The 20,376-nt window shown below is 38.9% G+C and overlaps 3 protein-coding genes across 8 annotated transcripts in view; 1 reads left to right on the forward strand and 2 right to left on the reverse strand.

Moving 5' to 3' along the window:
- Window positions 1-464: 464 nt before the first annotated feature.
- On the reverse strand, window positions 465-13,051 carry cflarb (CASP8 and FADD-like apoptosis regulator b). 4 transcript variants are annotated; one of them, XM_087267258.1, is made up of 7 exons: window positions 12,960-13,051; window positions 7,962-8,261; window positions 6,474-6,579; window positions 5,991-6,126; window positions 4,281-4,336; window positions 1,789-1,861; window positions 465-1,444 (listed from the first exon to the last, which is right to left on the reverse strand). In XM_087267258.1, the coding sequence occupies exons 2-7, from the start codon at window positions 8,246-8,248 to the stop codon at window positions 1,416-1,418; spliced, it is 687 nt and encodes a 228-aa protein (XP_087123384.1). In that variant the 5' UTR covers window positions 8,249-8,261; window positions 12,960-13,051; the 3' UTR covers window positions 465-1,415. The 4 variants fall into 4 exon arrangements, with proteins under 4 accessions (XP_087123384.1, XP_087123383.1, XP_087123386.1 ...); XM_087267257.1 differs by lacking the exon at window positions 12,960-13,051 and adding an exon at window positions 9,532-9,647; XM_087267260.1 differs by lacking the exon at window positions 1,789-1,861.
- Window positions 13,052-13,082: 31 nt separating this feature from the next.
- ndufb3 (NADH:ubiquinone oxidoreductase subunit B3) lies at window positions 13,083-17,641 on the reverse strand. Its single transcript, NM_001302470.1, has 4 exons — window positions 17,479-17,641; window positions 16,216-16,298; window positions 13,900-14,038; window positions 13,083-13,377 (listed from the first exon to the last, which is right to left on the reverse strand). Exons 3-4 carry the CDS (start codon window positions 14,031-14,033, stop codon window positions 13,227-13,229), a joined length of 285 nt encoding a protein of 94 aa, NP_001289399.1. The 5' UTR covers window positions 14,034-14,038; window positions 16,216-16,298; window positions 17,479-17,641; the 3' UTR covers window positions 13,083-13,226.
- ybey (ybeY metalloendoribonuclease) overlaps window positions 17,155-20,376 on the forward strand; it is a 3,791-nt gene continuing 569 nt past the window's right edge. For 2 of the 3 annotated variants that reach the window (NM_001328511.2, NM_212594.3), the window contains exons 1-3: window positions 17,155-17,526; window positions 18,479-18,610; window positions 19,463-19,531. In NM_001328511.2, the coding sequence (NP_001315440.2) occupies window positions 17,317-17,526; window positions 18,479-18,610; window positions 19,463-19,531 (411 nt within the window). In that variant the 5' untranslated portion in view covers window positions 17,155-17,316. Of the gene's footprint in view, window positions 17,726-18,075; window positions 18,611-19,462; window positions 19,532-20,376 lie in introns of all 3 variants that reach the window. The other variant, XM_087265954.1, reaches the window with a different exon arrangement.

Consider the following 20,376-nt stretch of genomic DNA (forward strand, 5'->3'; position numbering starts at 1 on the left):
CACACGCGCGCGCGCAATAACACACACTCATATGTATATATATATATATATATATATATATATATATATATATATATATATATATATATATATATAAACACACACACCTTGAAATTGGTGAGCATGGACTATCCATAAACATTGTTCTTCTACTGTACACAATGTATATTAACCCTCCTTTACCTGCAGCATCACTGACTGACAACTTGAGGCTCATTTACTTTATAGAAGGTGTCATTAGAAACCATGTTGATGTCTAAAACGTCTATAATAACACTTTTAAAGCAGGAGTTTATTCATTATCAAGCTATTGATTACTCAAACTGTGTTTATTTGTGTATGTGTTAATGCATTATATCAGCAGTGTTTGTAATAAATATGCAATACATCATTTAAAAACATCACAGTTTATTAATGAACATGCATCACACAAATAACCACAAAAATACAGACGACAACAATAATAGATGATCATATTTGTCATTTATTCAGAGATAAGTATTGAAATATAAATATTCTGTCCTCTTAAATTGTTCTGTAATATCATATTAAAATATGCACTCTATTACAATCTGATTTACAGTCACATTATTCTTGCACAAGCCATAAATTGGGGTTGTATTCCGGTAACGGATGTAAACTTTAATATATGCACAAAAAATTTGCAAAATAACAATAAAAAGTACATTCGTATTGAATGAGAATACAATAAACAGCAGCACTCTTCAAATCTTGAATTAAAATATTTAAAAATAATTGAAATAAGGACAGTCAGTTCAGCAGTTGACAGACAGACAGTGCTGCACAACACTGCCCACATGTGGACAACGCTGCACACTACAGACACAGAGCCTCGGGAGCATCAGAATTGATACAATTGATACCGACACCATTATGATGAGAACAAAAACACACAAGGATCAGGTGTTCACAATCAGCTGCCTTCAGTTTAACACTTAACGCCTGATACGGTAACTGTAAACCGCAGATATTTACAGCGGTTTAATTATCCCTGAACTCTCACTCGTGATCATCTACTGATTAAAGTGTTTTTGTTTATGTTCTTACAGTGGCTTTCGTATATTATCATAATAATATTGTAACTGTAGTTTATCTTTTCCCGAAATAAAACAAATAAGACTTTCTCCAGAAGAACAAATATTATCAGACATACTGTGAACATTTCCTCAATCTGTTCAACATCATTTGGGAAATATTTAAAAAAGAAAAAACAAATCAAAGGGGGGCGAATATTCTGACTTCAATTGTATGCATGTATGTATGTATGTATATATATATATAAACGGGGTAATCTGCTGGTAAAGGTGAGTCTGTGGGTGAAGATAAGCCCAAATAAAGCTTCTTCCTCAGGATCAGAGAGTACTGAGATCCTGCAGACTGACGGTTGTGCTGGTTTACTGCGCTTTACTGCAGATCAGCCTGTCTGAAAACACACAAACACATTCATCATTACAGAGTGCAGGAGTGAGGAATTATTCACAGTATTTCCCATAATATTCTTTCTTCTGGAGAAAGTCTTATTCGCTTCCCATCTCTGATGACACGTACAAAGAGAGAATGTCGATCAAAGTGTTTCTGCAGACTGATTTGATCAAGTCTGAGTAGAACAAATACAATTCATGCATGTTTATCATTAGAGACTGGAGATATTCACACACTGCTGACACACTACTGTGCTTAAACTCCATATAGAAGTGATTTATATACAGAGCAGAAGAGATGTGTTGATAAGAGCAGTAGAGTAGATGTAGGTTGCGCTTTTCTGACCTGCTTCAGTGGCGATGCAGTCCAGGATTAAGCACACTCCTCTGGGCTCTCTGTGAACACTGCACGCCTGCTCCTGTTCAGACATCAGATCAGCTTTAAACACACTGATAACCATCTGACACACACTTTCACCACCTCACTGTATCTGCAGTCTGCACACAACACACTGCCACTGGACACTGTCTATACGAGTACTTCTGCTGTACTGCTGCTTTGCATCTAAAAATGTGCTTGTTATTAACTACTCATGTCCTTATTAATGTCCTTTTCTCTTGTTTCTAGTCCAAATTTTTACACATTGGTAAATTAAGAAGCATTTTGCAGACAAGCAAATAATATTGTCTTGTTTTCAGAAATAATGAGACTAAATGAATGGAGATTTTCCTTAAAACAAGCGCAATGATCTGCTTTGGAGATTTTCATATCAGATTTTTCTTGATGATTGTTTAATAGACTCATGATTAGTAGAATAAATTTATTGCAGAAATATTGCTTGTATTGATTACTACTGTTCAAAATTGACCAACATCTGTATTGTTAGGAGTATCGGTATCAGTATCGGTGTCAGTAATGGTATCTGTATCATTAATATTGTCTGTAACAATATCAGTAGCGGTATCAGTGTCGATTGCAGTATCAGTATTTGTAACGGTATCAGTATCGTAACAATATTAGTATCTGTGATGGTGTATGTGGTATCAGTGGTATCAGTGTCAGTAATGGTATTAGTTTTGTAACGTTTCAGTCTCTGTAAAGGTATCAATATCGGTAATGGTATCAGTGTCGGTAAATGTATCAGTACCAGTATTAGTGTCTGTAACCGTATTGGTAGTGGTAACTTTAACAGTAGCAGTGTTGGTTACAGTATCAGTGTCAGTAATGGTATCGGTATCAGTAAAGGTGTTAGTATCTGTAGCGTTATCAGTATCGGTAATGGCATCAGTGTCGGTAACTGTCTCAGAACCGGTATTAGTGTCTGTAACCGTATCAGTATTGGTAACGGTATCCGTTCGTAACAGTATTAGTATCTGTAAAGGTATCTATATTAGCATCTGTAACAGTAACAGTGTCTGTAATGCTATCTGTAACAGTATTGGTAACAGTATCAGTGTCAAAAACGGTTTCAGTATCGGTAACAGTACCATTATTGGTAACGGTATTCGTGTCTGTAACGGTATCAGTATTTTTAACGTTATAAGTATCTGTAATTCAGTGTCAGAAACGGTATCAGTATCGGTAACAGTGTCGTTAATGGTATCAGTAGCGGTATGAGTGTCGGTATCGGTATTATAACAGAATCAGTATCGGTAACGGTATCTGTAATGTTACCAGTATTGGTAACAGTATCAGTAACGTAATAGTATCAGTGTCAGTAAAGGTATTAGTAATGTAACAGTATGAGTATCGGTAACTGTCAGTAATAGGTCTCTGTAACACTATCAGTACTGTAATAGTATCACTAGTGGTAACAGTATCAGTGTCATTATTGGTATGAGTATTGTAATGGTATCAGTATTGGTATCAGTGTCGGTAACGGTATCAGTATCGTAACAGTATCAGTATCTGTGTCTATAACAATATCAGTATCTGTAACGGTAACACTATCAGTAACAGTATAACAAGATGCTAATTCTTGCTAGCACCATGCTAATTTATACTTGAAGCATTCTAATAACAAGATAATTTACGCTTAAATCAAGCTAGCAACATGCTCATTCAAACTAGAACCATGCTAACAGCATACTAAACCTTGCTAGCAACATGCTAATTCAAACTAGAAACATTTTAATAACAAGCTAATTCCTGCTACTAGCATGTGAATTCATACAAGAATCATGCTAGTTTATACTAGACATGCTGAAACAATACTAGCGACATGCTATTTCATGCTAAAAACATGTTAAGTAATACTTAAAACATGCTAATAACATGGCTAACTCAAGCTACTATAAAGTTTGTCTTCAAAGTTTAATATCTAGTTAGTTTTTGTTTAACAGAGACATTTTTCGTCAACACATTTCTGCACATAATTGTTTTAATAACTGATTTCTAATAACTGATTTGTTTCCTCTTCTCCATGATGACAGCACATAATATTAGACTAGATATTCTTCAAGACACTAGTGTTCAGCTTACAGTGACATGTAAAGGCTTCACTAGGGTAATTAGGGTAAAGTTAGGGTAATTAGGCAAGTCATTGTATAACAGTGGTTTGTTCTGGAGACAATCCAACACTAATATTGCTGAAGGGGCGAATAATATTGAGCTTAACATGGCTTTAAAACAATTAACTGCTTTTATTCTGGCCCAAATAAAACCAGTAAGACTTTCTTCAGAAGAACAAATATTAGAGGAAATACTGTGAAAATGTTCTGACTTCACTTGTGAACTATTTGAAAAAAATAAATCAATTCACACGAGGGCCAATAGTGCTGTCTTCATGAGTGAGCATCACAGAGAAATGACAGATGAGCAGTCGGCTGAGCTCTCACCTGTGGTTTTGCGCAGGTCTGAGGTCTGTCAGCGGAGCCTTGTTTGGTCATTTGTGCTGTAAAAGAATTTTCTATTAGAAGAGAAACGAAACCAGAGGAAACCCTGCATGTGAAAGTCCCAGAACACCCCATTATAGACGACGATGATGCAGAAAGAGGAACCGAGTCAGAAAAACTGTCTGTCTGTCACACATAACTCCTCCACACATCAGAGATGTGGAAGTCAATCTAAATCTGCTGTAATTATGAGTGTCATTACAACTCTTTTTGTTCCAGCCGCAACCCAGTACTGGGAAACACCCATGCACACTCATCCACTATGGCCAATTTAGTTGATCAGTTCTCCTATAGCGCATGTGTTTGGACTGTGGGGGAAACCGGAGCACCCGGAGGAAACCCACGCCAACACTGGGAGAACATGCAAACTCCACACAGAAACACCAACTGACCCAGCTTGGGCTCGAACCAGCGACCTTCTTGCTGATAAGATCAGTCGAATCATCAAGCAGATCGCTTGTCTGTGTTTGTACTCTGTAAACAGTGGAGGGTGAACTGATGACCTTCTCGGCCAATCACAGTCATTTCTGTTGAGCACTGGTGAACACAATGGCAAATCAGCGCTGTTTTAAGAAAGTCATCAACAGTGCCTTAAATGTTAGCGGGAAATTGATGTTTTTTCTGTTAATTCAGTATCGTGACAAGTCTGATATAGTAAAAGAATCAATTCATTAACTTGAGTTTGATAAATGGCATCTAAAACGTGTGTTGGGGAAGGAAAACGTGAGCTAACTAGTGCCATTTCCCTTAACTTGACCTCTGATATCTCTTTTTATTTGCGCCATTCATTCAGAACAGACCTTCGGGTTGCTCGGAAGGCGGTGAAATTATAAATTTGTGCCACTTTCTCTTCGCTGATGAGATATACAGCCAGCTACACAACGTTCCTATGTAACTCCCAACGATACTTCCGGGTTTCTTCCCACAGGAGCCTCGATTTCGCTTTTAGAAATGTCGGCCGTGTGAAATCAGTCTATACACATTAAAACAGTGTTATATATTAATATTTACATTATTGTGTAATTACCAGTAGGCTGTGACTCTACTTGTGTATCTTACAGCACACCCAGTGGTTGAACTAGGTATTGCACTCCTGGTTTAAAACACGTGCAAGCGTAGGTTGCCTGACTGACGACATCAACAGGAGTGTGCCCGACTATTGAGCCTAAAGGCTGATTTAAGTCATGGTCTACATAAAAGCAAGGGCAGGCGATAGCAGTAATATTTCCCATATTAAAAGGAGATTTTGTCCCAAACAACACCTGAAATTATATATTAGAAGCGGCTATTTCTCACAGCTGAACAACAGAAAACTGACAATGATCAGCTCAGCTACACCTCATGTGCTTTATACAGTGTTAAAGGTTAATAATGTGAGTCTGAATGCTGTTTTACAGAACATTTATTGCCATACTACTGAAAGCAGCAGCAGATAGTTCAGCACAGATCTGGAGAATAAAATAAAGCGTCTGCTATTTATCTGACAGTATTTTCTAATCATAATAGTTTTAATGACTAATTTCTAATAACACATTTCTGTTGTCTTGGCCATGATGACAGTAAATAAATGTCTGAAGTGCACTGTGAGGGATGTACGGTTATATACTTCTGTACCTTATTTATACATGTATATATAGTGACTGATAAACTCACAGGTCTGCTGGAAGCGTCTGATCTTGTTGGCGAGGTCAGTTCTGCGTATGGACATCAGGATCTGCTCCAGAAACTCCAGCTTCTGACCCGAGATCAGCTCCAGCTTCTCCAGATCCACCACGATATCCAGTAAACTCTACAATACAGCAATAAACCACTGTTCAGTCATACAGAGCATCAGTGGAGCTTAACAACACAGGCAGTTACAGTTGTTTAACTTCTTTAAGTACAACCTTAAAGGCACAGTTCACCCAATTCTGTCATCATTTATGAGTTTCTTTCTTCTGTTGAACACTAGACAAGATATTTTGAATGGAAATTAATAGTTACAGGTTTCCAGCATTCTTCAAATTATCTTCTTTAGTGAAACGTAAACCGGTTTGGAACCACTTGAAGGAGAGTAAATAACGAGTGAATGTTCATTTTTGAGTGACCTGTCCCTTTAAATATAGAAACAAACAAGTCTTAAGAGCTCAGTGTTACCTGGACATTCTGCAGTTTGTGTTTTGGTAACGTGTCTCTCAGCAGGAATATCAGAGACTTCAGGTCCTCCGTGTCCATCTCCTCACTAACATCACACATCAGGACTCTGAAGACACAAAATTGGATTAAAATCTCTGCGTTTCACTAAAGAGCTGGACAAACAAACAGTGACTAAGCCATGATTTTCTTCAAATCAAAACAAAACAAAAAAACCCATTTTCTGACTCGGGGAATGCCTGCAAAAATCTGATGCCCACAGTGAACGGAGAGTCTGTATTAATGGTAAATTCACTATTTTCATTAGTAAATTACAAGAAACATTGATCATTTGGTCAACTCTCATTCATTTGGTTAATTTGTCAGGTGAAAACGTAAGATACATTGGAGATAAGATAACTACAGTAATGCTATAGTAACACAACAACTAGAGTAATTAATCTGTTGTGGTGATTCTACAGTTACCATGGTAACACAACAGTAATTGATCTGTTGTGGTGATTCTACAGTTGCTATGGTAACACAACTATAGCAATTAAACTGTTGTTGTAGTGATTCTACAGTTGCTATGGTGACAACAACAACTATAGTAATTGATCTGTTGTGGTGATTCTACAGTTGCTATGGTAACACAACTATAGCAATTAAACTTGTTGTAGTGATTCTACAGTTGCTATGGTGACAACAACAACTACAGTAATTGATCTGTTGTGGTGATTCTACAGTTGCTATGGTGACAACAACAACTACAGTAATTAATCTGTTGTGGTGATTCTACAGTTGCTATGGTAACACAACTATAGCAATTAAACTGTTGTTGTAGTGATTCTACAGTTGCTATGGGGACAACAACAACTACAGTAATTATTCTGTTGTGGTGATTCTACAGTTGCTATGGTAACACAACTACAGTAATTGATCTGTTGTGGTGATTCTACAGTTGCTATGGTAACACAACTACAGTAATTGATCTGTTGTGGTGATTCTACAGTTGCTATGGTAACACAACTATAGCAATTAAACTGTTGTTGTAGTGATTCTACAGTTGCTATGGTGACAACAACAACTATAGTAATTGATCTGTTGTGGTGATTCTACAGTTGCTATGGTAACACAACTATAGCAATTAAACTGTTGTTGTAGTGATTCTACAGTTGCTATGGTGACAACAACAACTACAGTAATTGATCTGTTGTGGTGATTCTACAGTTGCTATGGTGACAACAACAACTACAGTAATTGATCTGTTGTGGTGATTCTACAGTTGCTATGGTAACACAACTATAGCAATTAAACTGTTGTTGTAGTGATTCTACAGTTGCTATGGGGACAACAACAACTACAGTAATTATTCTGTTGTGGTGATTCTACAGTTGCTATGGTAACACAACTACAGTAATTGATCTGTTGTGGTGATTCTACAGTTGCTATGGTAACACAACTACAGTAATTGATCTGTTGTGGTGGTTCTACAGTTGCTAGTCTGCTCACCTGTATTCCGGCAGTGTGCGCTGGTTCTTCAGCAGTGTCTCCGCCGTGCTCCTGCTGCTCTTCAACACTCCTCTGAGCAGATCGTAGCGTTTGACCCTCAGCAGGAGCTCCAGCAGAAACACACGCTCGCTCCGGCACAGCAGCGAGTGTGTGCAGACTCTGAGCTCTGAGGAGTGTGTGAGCTCTGAGTGTGTGTCCAGAGCGCCGCACAGATAGCAGATCCTCCGACACTCATCAGCACTGAGCTCAGCTAAGATCTGACTGACGGAGCGACACACAGCCGACATCACCAACGCTGACCTGAGAACACACACACACACACACACACACACACACACACACACACACATACAGTCAGTACATTAGCTTTACCTGACAGCAGAAGCATACAATTAAAATGATAAAAAAATAGTAGGCGACACGGTGGCTCAGTGGTTAGCATTGTGGCCTCACAGCAAGAAATGATAAATTAAATTGGCCGTAGTGTACGAGTATGTGTTTGTGAATGAGTTTTTCCCAGTACTGGGTTGCAGCTGGAGGGCCAGCCGCTGCGTAAAACATATGCTGGATAAGTTGACGGTTCATTCCGCTGTGGCGATCCATGATGACTGAGCCGAAAACAACATGAATGAATGAATGATTAAATTATTATTATACACAATTCTTTAAATAAATGATTTCCTTTTTAAATAAATTAAATTTTCAAATGTCCAATGTGTGGAGGCTCATTTCCACAGTAACATTATATTATTGTATTAATTCAGTAAATAAATAAATAAATAAACAAATAAAAACATGGGGAACATAAATCAAACATGTTAAAATTCATTAATTAATTTACCTTCGGCTAAGTCCCTTTATACATCAAAGATCGCCACAGTGGAATGAACCACCAACTATTTCATTATATATTATACACAGCAAACGCAGTTCCAGTACTGGGAAACACCCATACACACACACTCATAAACTACGGCCAGTTTAGTTGATCAGTTCCCCTATAGCGCATGTGTTTGGACTGTGAGAGAAACCAGAGCACCCAGAGGAAACCCACGCCAACACGGGGAGAACATGCAAACTCCACGCATTAACTGACCCAACTGGGACTCAAATTAGAGACCTTCGAACCAGCGACCACTGAGCCACAGTGCTGCCCATGTTAATTATTACAAGAGAAAAAGTTATTTAAATAATAAACCCCTGGTGAAAGTAAACGCAGAAGAAGAACAGCTTCACACAGACAGGGCAGTGTTAATGACACAACTATCAATGAATCCATTCATAAACAAAATGGCCACCAAAGGGTTAATTGATATCATCATCACCACCATTCATAAAACACCGCATTATCTCAATAAAATCCACTGCTTTGTTTATTTATTTAATTTAGATGACAGTCAGTTTAATACCATTATCATTACATGTAGATACACTCATATCAGATACACGTTATATTAGTGTCTGTAGTGTTTGGCGTGTGGAGATTGTGAGCGCGTACATGGGTTTAATATGCAGAGCGGGTTTTATCATAAAATATCCTGCAGTTAAAGGATAAAAGGGTAAATCTTACCTCCTGTGTGGATCGTGAGAAATGTCGGAATGAGGAAATGTACATTTTGATGAGGAAAGGAGCGCCAGATAATTAACAGAACCGGTGACGAAAAGGAAAGAGGAAGTAGCCTCTGTGAGGAATGTACCACTACGTCATCCATTACCCACTACTACAGAGATCATGATGGAATTAAACATGACTAAAAGATTGAATAAAAAAACATTTCTCGTGCTCTTTTAAAATGGAGAACTTGAAATTGTAGAAGATAACATATTATTCTATTGTTCGTGTTTTTGAGAGTACCAAAAATGACAAATGGAGGTTTGTAGATCAACCCCCCCCCCCCCCTCCCCTTTTTCTTAATAAATGACTTTAACTAATATATGAACCATTTAGGAGGAGTAGAAAACAAAAAGCCCTAAAACATGTAATGCTCTGAACATTTTTTTTCTCTCTGGCTGAAGTTCAATTATTTGTATAAATATCCAAATATGTCTTGTTCTTTAGGCATTGAATAAATAAATATGCAGCTTTATGTTATATTATCTGGAGAAAGTGTGAAGATGTCCAGCAGCTGTGAATCACACTCGTGTTATGATGATCGTCGGGTGTTTTACTCTCTAATGTTGGCGGTAAAGTCCCTTCAGCCCTCTATTACTGGCAGGAGAAATCACAATAAAACTCTCAGCAGGGAAATGTCGAATGTTTCTAGATCCGACAATGCCCACATGAGAAAATACAATAGGAAAATACAGTAAATAATGTAGCGTTTTTGAACCATTCTATAATCAAGTACTTGAATGAATCTGTTGTGGTGATTCTTCAGTTGCTATGGTAACAACATTTATAGTAAATAATCTGTTGGTTAATTTACAGTTGCTATGGTAACAACTATAGTAATTAATCTGTTGTGGTGATTCTACAGTTGCTATGGTAACACAACAACTATAATAAAAACTAACATCCATTTACTATATAAATTAAACTCATTTATTTCCTAATTTGTCAAACATGACCTTTTAATTTTAATGGAAAAAGCTTTAAAATGTTTTTAACGTTACATGTGTCAATCTAAAATGTTTTAAGTGAATGACACAAATTTCTGAATAAACGAATATGAATAAACAATTTTATTATATTTTTGTAATATACTATTATTATAATTTATTTCTACAAAAAAATCTAATTATTTTCAAAAAACTGTTACGCAAAACATCCGAATAACAAAATATATACAATTACTTCTCTGAATTTATACCTTATATTTTCTTTTTTCTCTTAAATGTAAATTTAATCTTCAGCTATTTTTATTTAAGATATTTTTGTAAAACAACAGATTTATACAGAACTATTGACAGGGCTCAAGAGTAAGGATGCCCGATGGTCCGGGGCCAGCATGCCCGACACTCAGGACAGTAGACAGGACAGGCCCAGTTGGGCCAGTGGTGCCTTGTCACTAAAGTTTCATTTTCTTGTGACTTTTTCTCCGTGAAGTCATAAACACCATGTTGTTATTTTTAAATTGTTATTTTTTTCCCATAACCTGGTAACATCCAGTACAGCCAAGAGATGGCAACATCAAATTATGAGGCTAAAAGAAAAATGTTTCTACCATCTTGTTGCAGACGTTTACAATATGACAAAAAAAAAAACAGAGTGACGATTTGCACAGTTTGCCCTCAGATTGGCAAGTCAGCCACCTTTTGTTTTGCAGTGAAATACCAGCATATTCTCCGTACTGCTCTTCTTGTTTGCATAACACTTATAACACATTTAAACATTTTTTAAATATTTAATTTCTAGATTCACAGACGTTATTTTTGACATTATTTAAAATACGTGGCTAAGAAATAGCCACATATGCGGGCCATTGGAAAAAATCCTTAGCATTGAACCCTGATTGAATATATACAGAATTCAAGACCAGTATATTATTATAACTGTGTTGAAATGACTGTCATCTTCTGCTTATACGTTCAAGAATCAATAACTATTTTCATATAGCAGAAAGACAGGAGATTAATGCTGCAATTTGATCCCATTCCTTCATTAAACTAAACCTCACATTTCCAAATCCATCATCATGAAACTCAATATTAGATGAGGAAATCCTGAAGACGTCACTAGAGCAGCTCAGGGCGTCACGGCCAGCGTATTTACTTAGATTTGCATCTTCATGAACAGATGAAGGAAAGGAAATATTCAAAGCACACATGTGCTGTTCAAATGTTTTCTTCATTTAGTATATATTAGCTCATGAAGGCTTATTGTAAAGTGTGCAATGTGAGATTATATTTTAGAGCTATATCTATATATTTTAGAGCCATCGAGTCTCTTTTTTTACTTGAGTACATGTGTGGAAAAATTCATTTCAGTAATATTATTGACTAATATTAAAATGTTTGTTTATTTACCTTACAGCTTGTGAACAAATAATAATTCCTTACATTTATATAGCGATTTTCTGGGCACTCAAATCGCTTTACACAATGGGGGGGGGGGGGGTTTGGGGACAATTAGGCCAGGATGGCAGGTTGAAACCCCTACTCTTTTTCGAAGGACATCCTGGGATTTTTAACGACCACAGAGTCAGGACCTCTGTTTAACATCTCATCCGAAAGACGGCGCACACTGAGCAGTATAGCATCCCCGTCACTATACTCTATACTGGGGCATTAGGACACACACAGACCGCAGGCTGAGCGCCCCCTGCTGGTCTCACTAACACCACTTCTGGCAGCAACCTAGCTTTCCCATGTGGTCTCCCATCCAGGTACTGACCAAACGCAGCCCTGCTTAGCTTCAGTGGGCGACCATGTGAGAGTTGCAGAGAGCTAGCTGCCAGCAAATACTCTCTGTCTTTTAGCAGATGTATATTATTTAAGAGACTTGCTTTGTTTACCAAATAAGTGGATCTAATTAGATTTGCATAGGGAACATTAGAGTTTTAGAACATTAGAGAAACATTAATACTGAATGCGTGTCGTTGTTATTACTCGGGCTTAGGGTGAAGAGTAGAGCATATGCTGGTGTTTAACTGCATTGCTTTATTGCATTCCTGCATTGGGCTTTCACATGCATGGGCATCGAGTCATCTTTGAGTCACGCTGAATGCAATCGACCAATCACAACAGACGGGGTCATCAAACCAATCACAGCAGATTAGTTTCGTGCTTAGTTGGCTGAAGGAATCATATGGTAGTCGCTGGGATAATCAGGTAAAAATAAATGCATATTATAAGACAATAAAAGTGATTTTTGACCTTGCACACAGATGAGACTGTTGTTGGACACCCCCAAAACCAAAGTATGACCTTGTATAATGCAAAATAGCTGCTCTTTAAGCTGCATGGACACCAGGGGTTAATCACAAACTCTGGGTTAAATGGAGTGTAAACAGAGAACATTCATATCAAGTACTGTGAAACCACTAAACCCGATCTTACCCAAGTTATATTTGTTATACACTGGTTTGTCAACACAAAGCTGACTCTGAAAGCTGGAGTTTGTGCCTCATTCATAACTCTGCAAGTTTGCCCTACAACAGCCAACACACAATCAGACCGAGGCCTCATCAGATCATTTACATTTATTCTAGACAGGGAATCAGTGGTGAATGGACTTTCTGAATGTATTAGGAGCTCAGGACCGGCTCGTGTGAAGAACAAACCCGCAGTGAACACACAGTCTTTCACACACACGCGTGCGCGCGCTCAGTGTTTGCTCTTCTCCGGGGGGAAGAAGGTGTACTCCACTGCCAGAGACACCACGAACGCTGCGAATCCGTACTTAAAGCCGCGCAGGAACACGTCTTTGAGGGAGATGGGGATGCTGAAGGTGCCCTTGTACCTCCATGCTTCATTCCTGAAACACACACACACACACACACACACACGCAGTACATTAGCTCTACAGTACAGCAGAAGCATATAATTTAAATAATAAATAATAATAATAGGTGACACGGTGGCTCAGTGGTTAGCATTGTGGCCTCACAGCAAGAAGGTCGCTGGTTTGAGTCTCGGCTGGGTCAGTTGGTGTTTCTGTGTGGAGTTTGCATGTTCTCCCCGTGTTGGCGTGTGTTTCCTCCGGGTGCTCCGGATTCGCCCACAGTCCAAACACATGCGCTATAGGGGAATTGATTAACTAAATTGGCCGTAGTGTACGAGTGTGTGCGAGAGAATGAGTGTGCATGGTTGCTTCCCAGTACTGGGTTGCAGCTGGAAGGGCATCCGCTGCATATAACATAAGCTGTAATACTTGGGGGTTCATTCCGCTGTGGCAATCCCTGATGAATACAGATTTTCAACCCTACACCTACTGTGTGTGATCCACATATAGCTGTGGTGTGTATATATGTGTGTGTGTGTGTGAGTGTGATCTAACCGAGCCCAGGGGTCTCTCAGTCCTTTGCCAGCCAGTTTCTTCTGCACGACCTCCAGCGGCGTCCCTTCCCACTTCCACTGTCTGTAGTCCGGCAGGGGGGTTTTACCGTGAGCGTGACCATGATCTCCACCCATATCTGCTGCTCAACACACACACACACACACACACACACACACACACACACACACACACACACACAAATGAGTTCTCATGATTGACACACACACACACACACACGCACACACACACACACACTCGCACGCACACACACACACGCACGCACACACACACACACTCGCACGCACACACACACACACTCGCACGCACGCACGCACACACACACTCGCACGCACGCACGCGCACACACACACACACACACACACACACACACACACACACACACACACACACACACACACACACACACACACACACACACACACACACACACAGCTGTTGTAATGTCACATGAGCTTTATTTCAGACAACAGAACCACCCGTGTATTAATGCTTAAGCACAGTGTTTCTCAACTGGTGCGTCGTGGGAACATTTTCAGTGGGTTGCGGAGTGTGTGGTCAAAAACAACAACAAAAGTTTCATTTTTAACTTATTGTGACTTTTATTTTGAAATGTGTGCGCGACAACCCTTCCATTTGACATGTGAAATTATATTTAATTATAGCAACAAATATGTCGAAGAGCAAGTACGACCCCAAATATGTAAAGTATGGATTTACATATATTTACGGCAAAAAAGACTTGAAGCCTCAGAGTGTCATGAGTAGCGAGCTGCTCTCAAAAGAGAGCACGAAACCTTCTAAATTAAAACGACATTTAGAAAGCAGATAACACGTTTTTAACTGAACCTATCCTCACCCTGACCCCTGTTTACAGTATTTGTCGTTTTTACTTTGTAATATTTCTATAATTTAATACATTTTGATAAATGACAGCAGTAAAATATCGTTTATTTGTAGGTCTTGGTGATTTTCTTAAGATTTATCTGTCACTACTTGTGTATGTTCACAAATAAATACAAATTATTTATAATTCCATAAATTGTATTATGGTTCCTAAACATTTGGGTTGCGGCTTGATGACCATGGCCAAATGTGGGTCGATGGCCAAACCAGTTGAGACGCCCTGCTTTAGCAGAAACACCTGAGCAATTCTGACGGATGTGACGTTTGCAGTAAAAGCTCAAAACCTAAGCCAAACATAATTGTGTACAAAGACCATTTACCTTTTCAGTCAGCATAACTTTTATTTAAAATTAAAAAATTATGATATGATGATATATTATATTATTATGATGTGTATATATATATATATATATATATATATATATACATATACATACACAACAGTTCTGTCTGGTTCTCGAATCTGAGCCATATCGCACTGCTACTCGTGTGATATTGCTCATATATAAAATAAGTCGTGTGCACTTTAGCTAGAATTGTGCATTATAGGCTTAAATTATAGAGAGCAATAACAGATGAACTGAGACTGCATGAGATCATGAAGCAGATCAGTGTTGATCTTTCTGTTAAGCTGTCAGTGCAGAAATGAACAAAACAACAGGCCTAAAACACAACAGATTATAATATTAAAATATGATAAAATGATCAGATGGTTATTTGTCAGTGTAACAGAAAACGTAACAGATAAACAGTTATATTTCATATTCAACATGAAGTGCACTTTTGCCGGTTAGTAATGATGACATCTCGCCATCTAAACATATTTAGACATGTTTAGAGCTGATTTGAATATTTTATCACAAATGGTGTCAGAGTTTAATCGACTTTTACATTAAAAGTTATTTTTGAATTATTATGAGTGTTGTGCAATAAGCAGGATGTTTTTTTTCAGCATTATGGTCCTGGTTTTATAGTATAATTCGTATGACTCATTCATTTTAAATCTAGAAATGAAGCCCTGTGCAGCATAAAGGGCACATATTTATGTCTGACACAGCTGAAACTATAACAGGAGCAAAGAATTGAATTGGTTTGAAAGCGAATGTCTAATGAATGTCGGGACTAATCAACGAGCGAGTCACATTACACAAAAACACGTCCAAAAACACATCAGCAGGCTAAAATGTACAGCAGAGATGTGTACAGCGGCTAAACTCATAATGTGAGCAGTGGACAAGCGACTGACCAGCGCTTCAGTCGCGCAGACATAAACACACGAGCTAATCACTAGCATAGCTGCTCTCACGACCACATTAATACGCCATCAGAGTGTAAATATTAAAACAGCAGCAAAAGATGTTTGTTTGTGCGCTGAATGTCGGCATGAATTACCTTTTAAAGCAAAGTGACCTCCAGCAGGAATCCACAAGCGCTGTCGGAAGCTCCTACGTTCAACTTCCTGTCAACGTCACGATCTAATCGAAATAAATACGAAATAATAACAATAAAAAAAGATGATCAAAAGTGTTTCAACAAATAACTGTAAAATGTCTATTAAGGTAATTAACTGTCCAACGGTTTTATTAATCTATTAGTTTTATTATTGGTGATTTATTTGTCATTTTCCCCTCACAGGTGTGTATGTTTGAGTGAGATTCTAGTTTTAGGTAGCGTATAATTAAATTTGTGAACTGTTCATTTTTTAGGAATGGTGCAAATTCGCATTTGAAGCATATTAATTATATTTTTAGGGTGATTATTTTACCATCAGTCCAGGGACTGCAGATGCAAAATATCAATCTGACTAATTCTGACACATAACTTGTATATTTCTCTATTATTTTACGTATATTACGTGCAATGTATCTGTCAGTTGTCAAACAAACCTAAAATAAAATAAATAACAAAACTAGTAGACTTTTATTTTGACAGTTTCCCGACGTGTAGTCTAGAAGAGATACAGCTGCGGATACTCACAGCATAATTTTGTGACACTGTACAACAATCATTTATATATTTAAATTAATGTGAGGGTTGTGTTTATGGTTAGAAATTTATAAAATGTTATATAATGGGTCATTTATTGAATAATATTCTGTATAATTACTTTTTACATTACTTTGCGGGTTGTGTTTGAGGTTAGGTGTAGGACGTTAATTAAATGAGTAATGTAACAAATAATATGAACAATACTCGGTATAATTAGTTTTTACATTAGTGTGACGGTTGAGTTGCAGTTAATAAAATACAATTTAAGAAACAATTCAAGCAATTCTCGTTAACTTCCGGCCGCGGGTGTATCCCTTTAAGTTCACTTGCTCAAGCGCATGCGCAGAATCACTTTCCGAATCAATGAACAGGGTGAAAGTGAAGATCATGTGAGTGTGTTGGAAATGACCGCTGTTTCCCCGCGTGTCCCCTGTAACGTTAGATGTTTCGACGGTGTTGCCGGTGTGTTGGTCAGCCTTCCCCCCGCCGGTGGTGCGGTCAGTGATGGGTGTTATTGTTCGGAATCTACAGAATGTGGTTCCGGTGAGGCGCGCGCGGCTCCGCAGGGATGTGGAGATCCTCAGACACATCTTCGGCGTGCAGAAGTTCGACATGGGCATCATCTGCGTGGACAACCGCAAGATCCAGCGCATCAACCACACTTACCGGCGGAGGAATCAGCCCACAGACGTGCTGTCCTTCCCCTTCTATGAGGTACACACCGCGGCTGTCAGACTGGAGCAAGAACAGCCTCAGTGGTTACACTTAAACATAATATAAAATAAACGATACTGTAGTGCTTATACATTAGAGGAATTGATCTGTTGTGGTGATTCTACAGTCGCTATGGTAACAACTATAGTGATTAATTTACTGTGGTGATTCTACAGTTGCTGTGATAACAACAACTATAGCGATTAATCTGTTGTGGTGATTCTACAGTTGCTATGGTAACAACTATAGTAATTAATATGTTGTGGTGATTCTACAGTTGCTACGGTAACAACAACTATAGTGATTAATCTGCTGTGGTGATTCTACTGTTGCTATGGTAACAACTATAGTGATTAATCTGCTGTGGTGATTCTACTGTTGCTATGGTAACAACTATAGTGATTAATCTGCTGTGGTGATTCTACTGTTGCTATGGTAACAACTATTGTAATTGATCTGTTATGGTGATTCTACAGTCGCTATGGTAACAACAACTATAGCGATTAATCTGTTGTGGTGATTCTACAGTTGCTATGGTAACAACAATAGTAATTAATATGTTGTGGTGATTCTACAGTTGCTACGGTAACAACAACTATAGTGATTAATCTGCTGTGGGGATTCTACAGTTGCTATGGTAACAACTATTGTAATTAATCTGTTGTGGTGATTCTACAGTTGCTATGGCAACACAACAACTATAGTAATTGATCTCGTGGTCATTCTACAGTTGCCATGGTAACAACAATAGTAATCCTGTGGTGATTCTACTGTTGCTACAGTAACATGACAACTGTTGCAATTAATCTGCTGTGGTGATTCTACAGTTGCTATGGTAACAACCATAGCAATCTTGTGATATATTTTGTGAATGTAGTGTCTATATTGGTCATCCCTATAATCCATTACTAACCGGAGCACAGTAATGACTTGTGTTTGTGTCATTGTGAAGGACCTGAGGCCGGGAAAAGTGCCGTGTGCCCTACAGAGGGATGAGTACAACCTAGGGGACATCTTCTTAGGGGTGGAGTACGTGATGCAGCAGTGTAAAGAGACCAAGCAGGATCTGCACCAGACGCTGACGGTAACGATGACCGCACATGTGCACATCACAGAATGAATATAGTTCAGGCCAGATATGTCCAGACTTGGTTCTTGAGGGCCGGTGTCCTGCATATTTTAGTTCTAACTCCAATTAAACACACCTGAACTATCTAATCAAGCTCTTATCAGGTATACTAGACACTTGCAGGGAGGTGTGTGAAGGAAGAACTATGTAGGACAGCAGCCCTCCAGGACTGAGACAGACACCCCTGGATTAGGCCAAGCAGTTAAATCAAATAGATGAGATTTGACATTCATAATATTAAATGAGGATTAAAGTGTGCAAAGTAAACATGTATACACTCACCGGCCACTTTATTAGGTACACCTGTCCCACTGCTCGTTAATGCATTTTAATGCAACAGTGTCCTCCAGCATGTTAGCTAGATTGGTCACATGACTAAAATGATCATCATTTTCCAAAGCCTCTATTTCCACATTTATCCTCTTTGGACAGTGTTTTCAAAAAGATGCATTTTAGTTTCCTAAACTCGAGTCTCAGTGTGGACGGAAGGACTAAATGGAGAGAAAAAATATGCTTTGAACCAGGGGTGTCCAAACTCGGTCCTGGAGGGTCTGTGTCCTGCTGACTTGATCTCCAACTCGCTTCAACACATCTGCATGGAGGTTTCTAGTATACCTAGTAAGAGCTTGATCAGCTGGTTCAGGTGTGTTTGATTAGGGTTGGAGCTAAACTCTCCAGGACACCGGCCCTCCAGGACCGAGTTTGGACACCCCTGCTTTAAAGTTAGAGTGAACATGGCCTGAGTGTGTTCAGTGTTTTCAGTCCTGCTGATATACGTACGTGTGTGTGTGTGTGTGTGTGTCGCAGGTGGTCACGGCTCATGGCATCTGTCATTTACTGGGATACAGACATGAAACTGAAGAGGAGTGGAACGAGGTACCCCCCCCCCACACACACACACTTTACAGTAAATACATTTCATAAGGCTTGTGGGAAAAGTGGAAAAGTAAACCAGTGCTTAAAGAAGATAAAGAGCACCTCATTTGCATTTAAAACAACACAATTAGGATCAAAACCTGAAAGGAGAGAGTTAGAGAACGTCTGTGTGCTATTCTCAAACACACACTCTAGATCAGGGGTGGGCAAGCTCGGTCCTGGAGGGCCGGTGTCCTGCACAGTTGAGCTCCAACACTAATCAAACACACCTGCACATGCTAATCAGCGTCTTCAAGATCACTGGAAATCTATAAGCAGGTGTTTTTGATTAGAGACAGAGATAAACTGTGCAGGACACCGGACCTCCAGGACCGAGTTTGCCCAGCCCTGCTCTAGAGACAGCAGGAGGTATTCTACATCTTGGGTTACCTTTGACACATTTTTTTAGGTTTTGGTGGGCCAGTATCTCTACACATGGTAGCACATGAAAGCTTAGAATCTTTATTTTCTGATATTATGCACCACAAATGCCTCGTTTACACTGAGGGGTATGGTGTGTTGCAGTACGGGTCGCCTTTATGGCTGGAGGTGACGATTCATTGCATTTATTTATACAGAATTTACACAGGCGAGGCAGTGGCGCAGTGGGTAGCACGTTCGCCTCACAGCAAGAAGGTCGCTGGTTCGATCCTCGGCTCAGTTGGCGTTTCTGTGTGGAGTTTGCATGTTCTCCCTGCGTTCGCGTGGGTTGCTTCGGTTTCCCCCACAGTCCAAAGACATGTGGTACAGGTGAATTGGGTAGGCTAAATTGTCCGTAGTGTGTGTGTGGATGATTCCCAGAGATG

Source organism: Danio rerio, chromosome 9 (genome assembly GCF_052040795.2).
Source record: "Danio rerio strain M-AB ecotype USA chromosome 9, GRCz13ab, whole genome shotgun sequence".
NCBI lineage: Eukaryota > Metazoa > Chordata > Actinopteri > Cypriniformes > Danionidae > Danio > Danio rerio.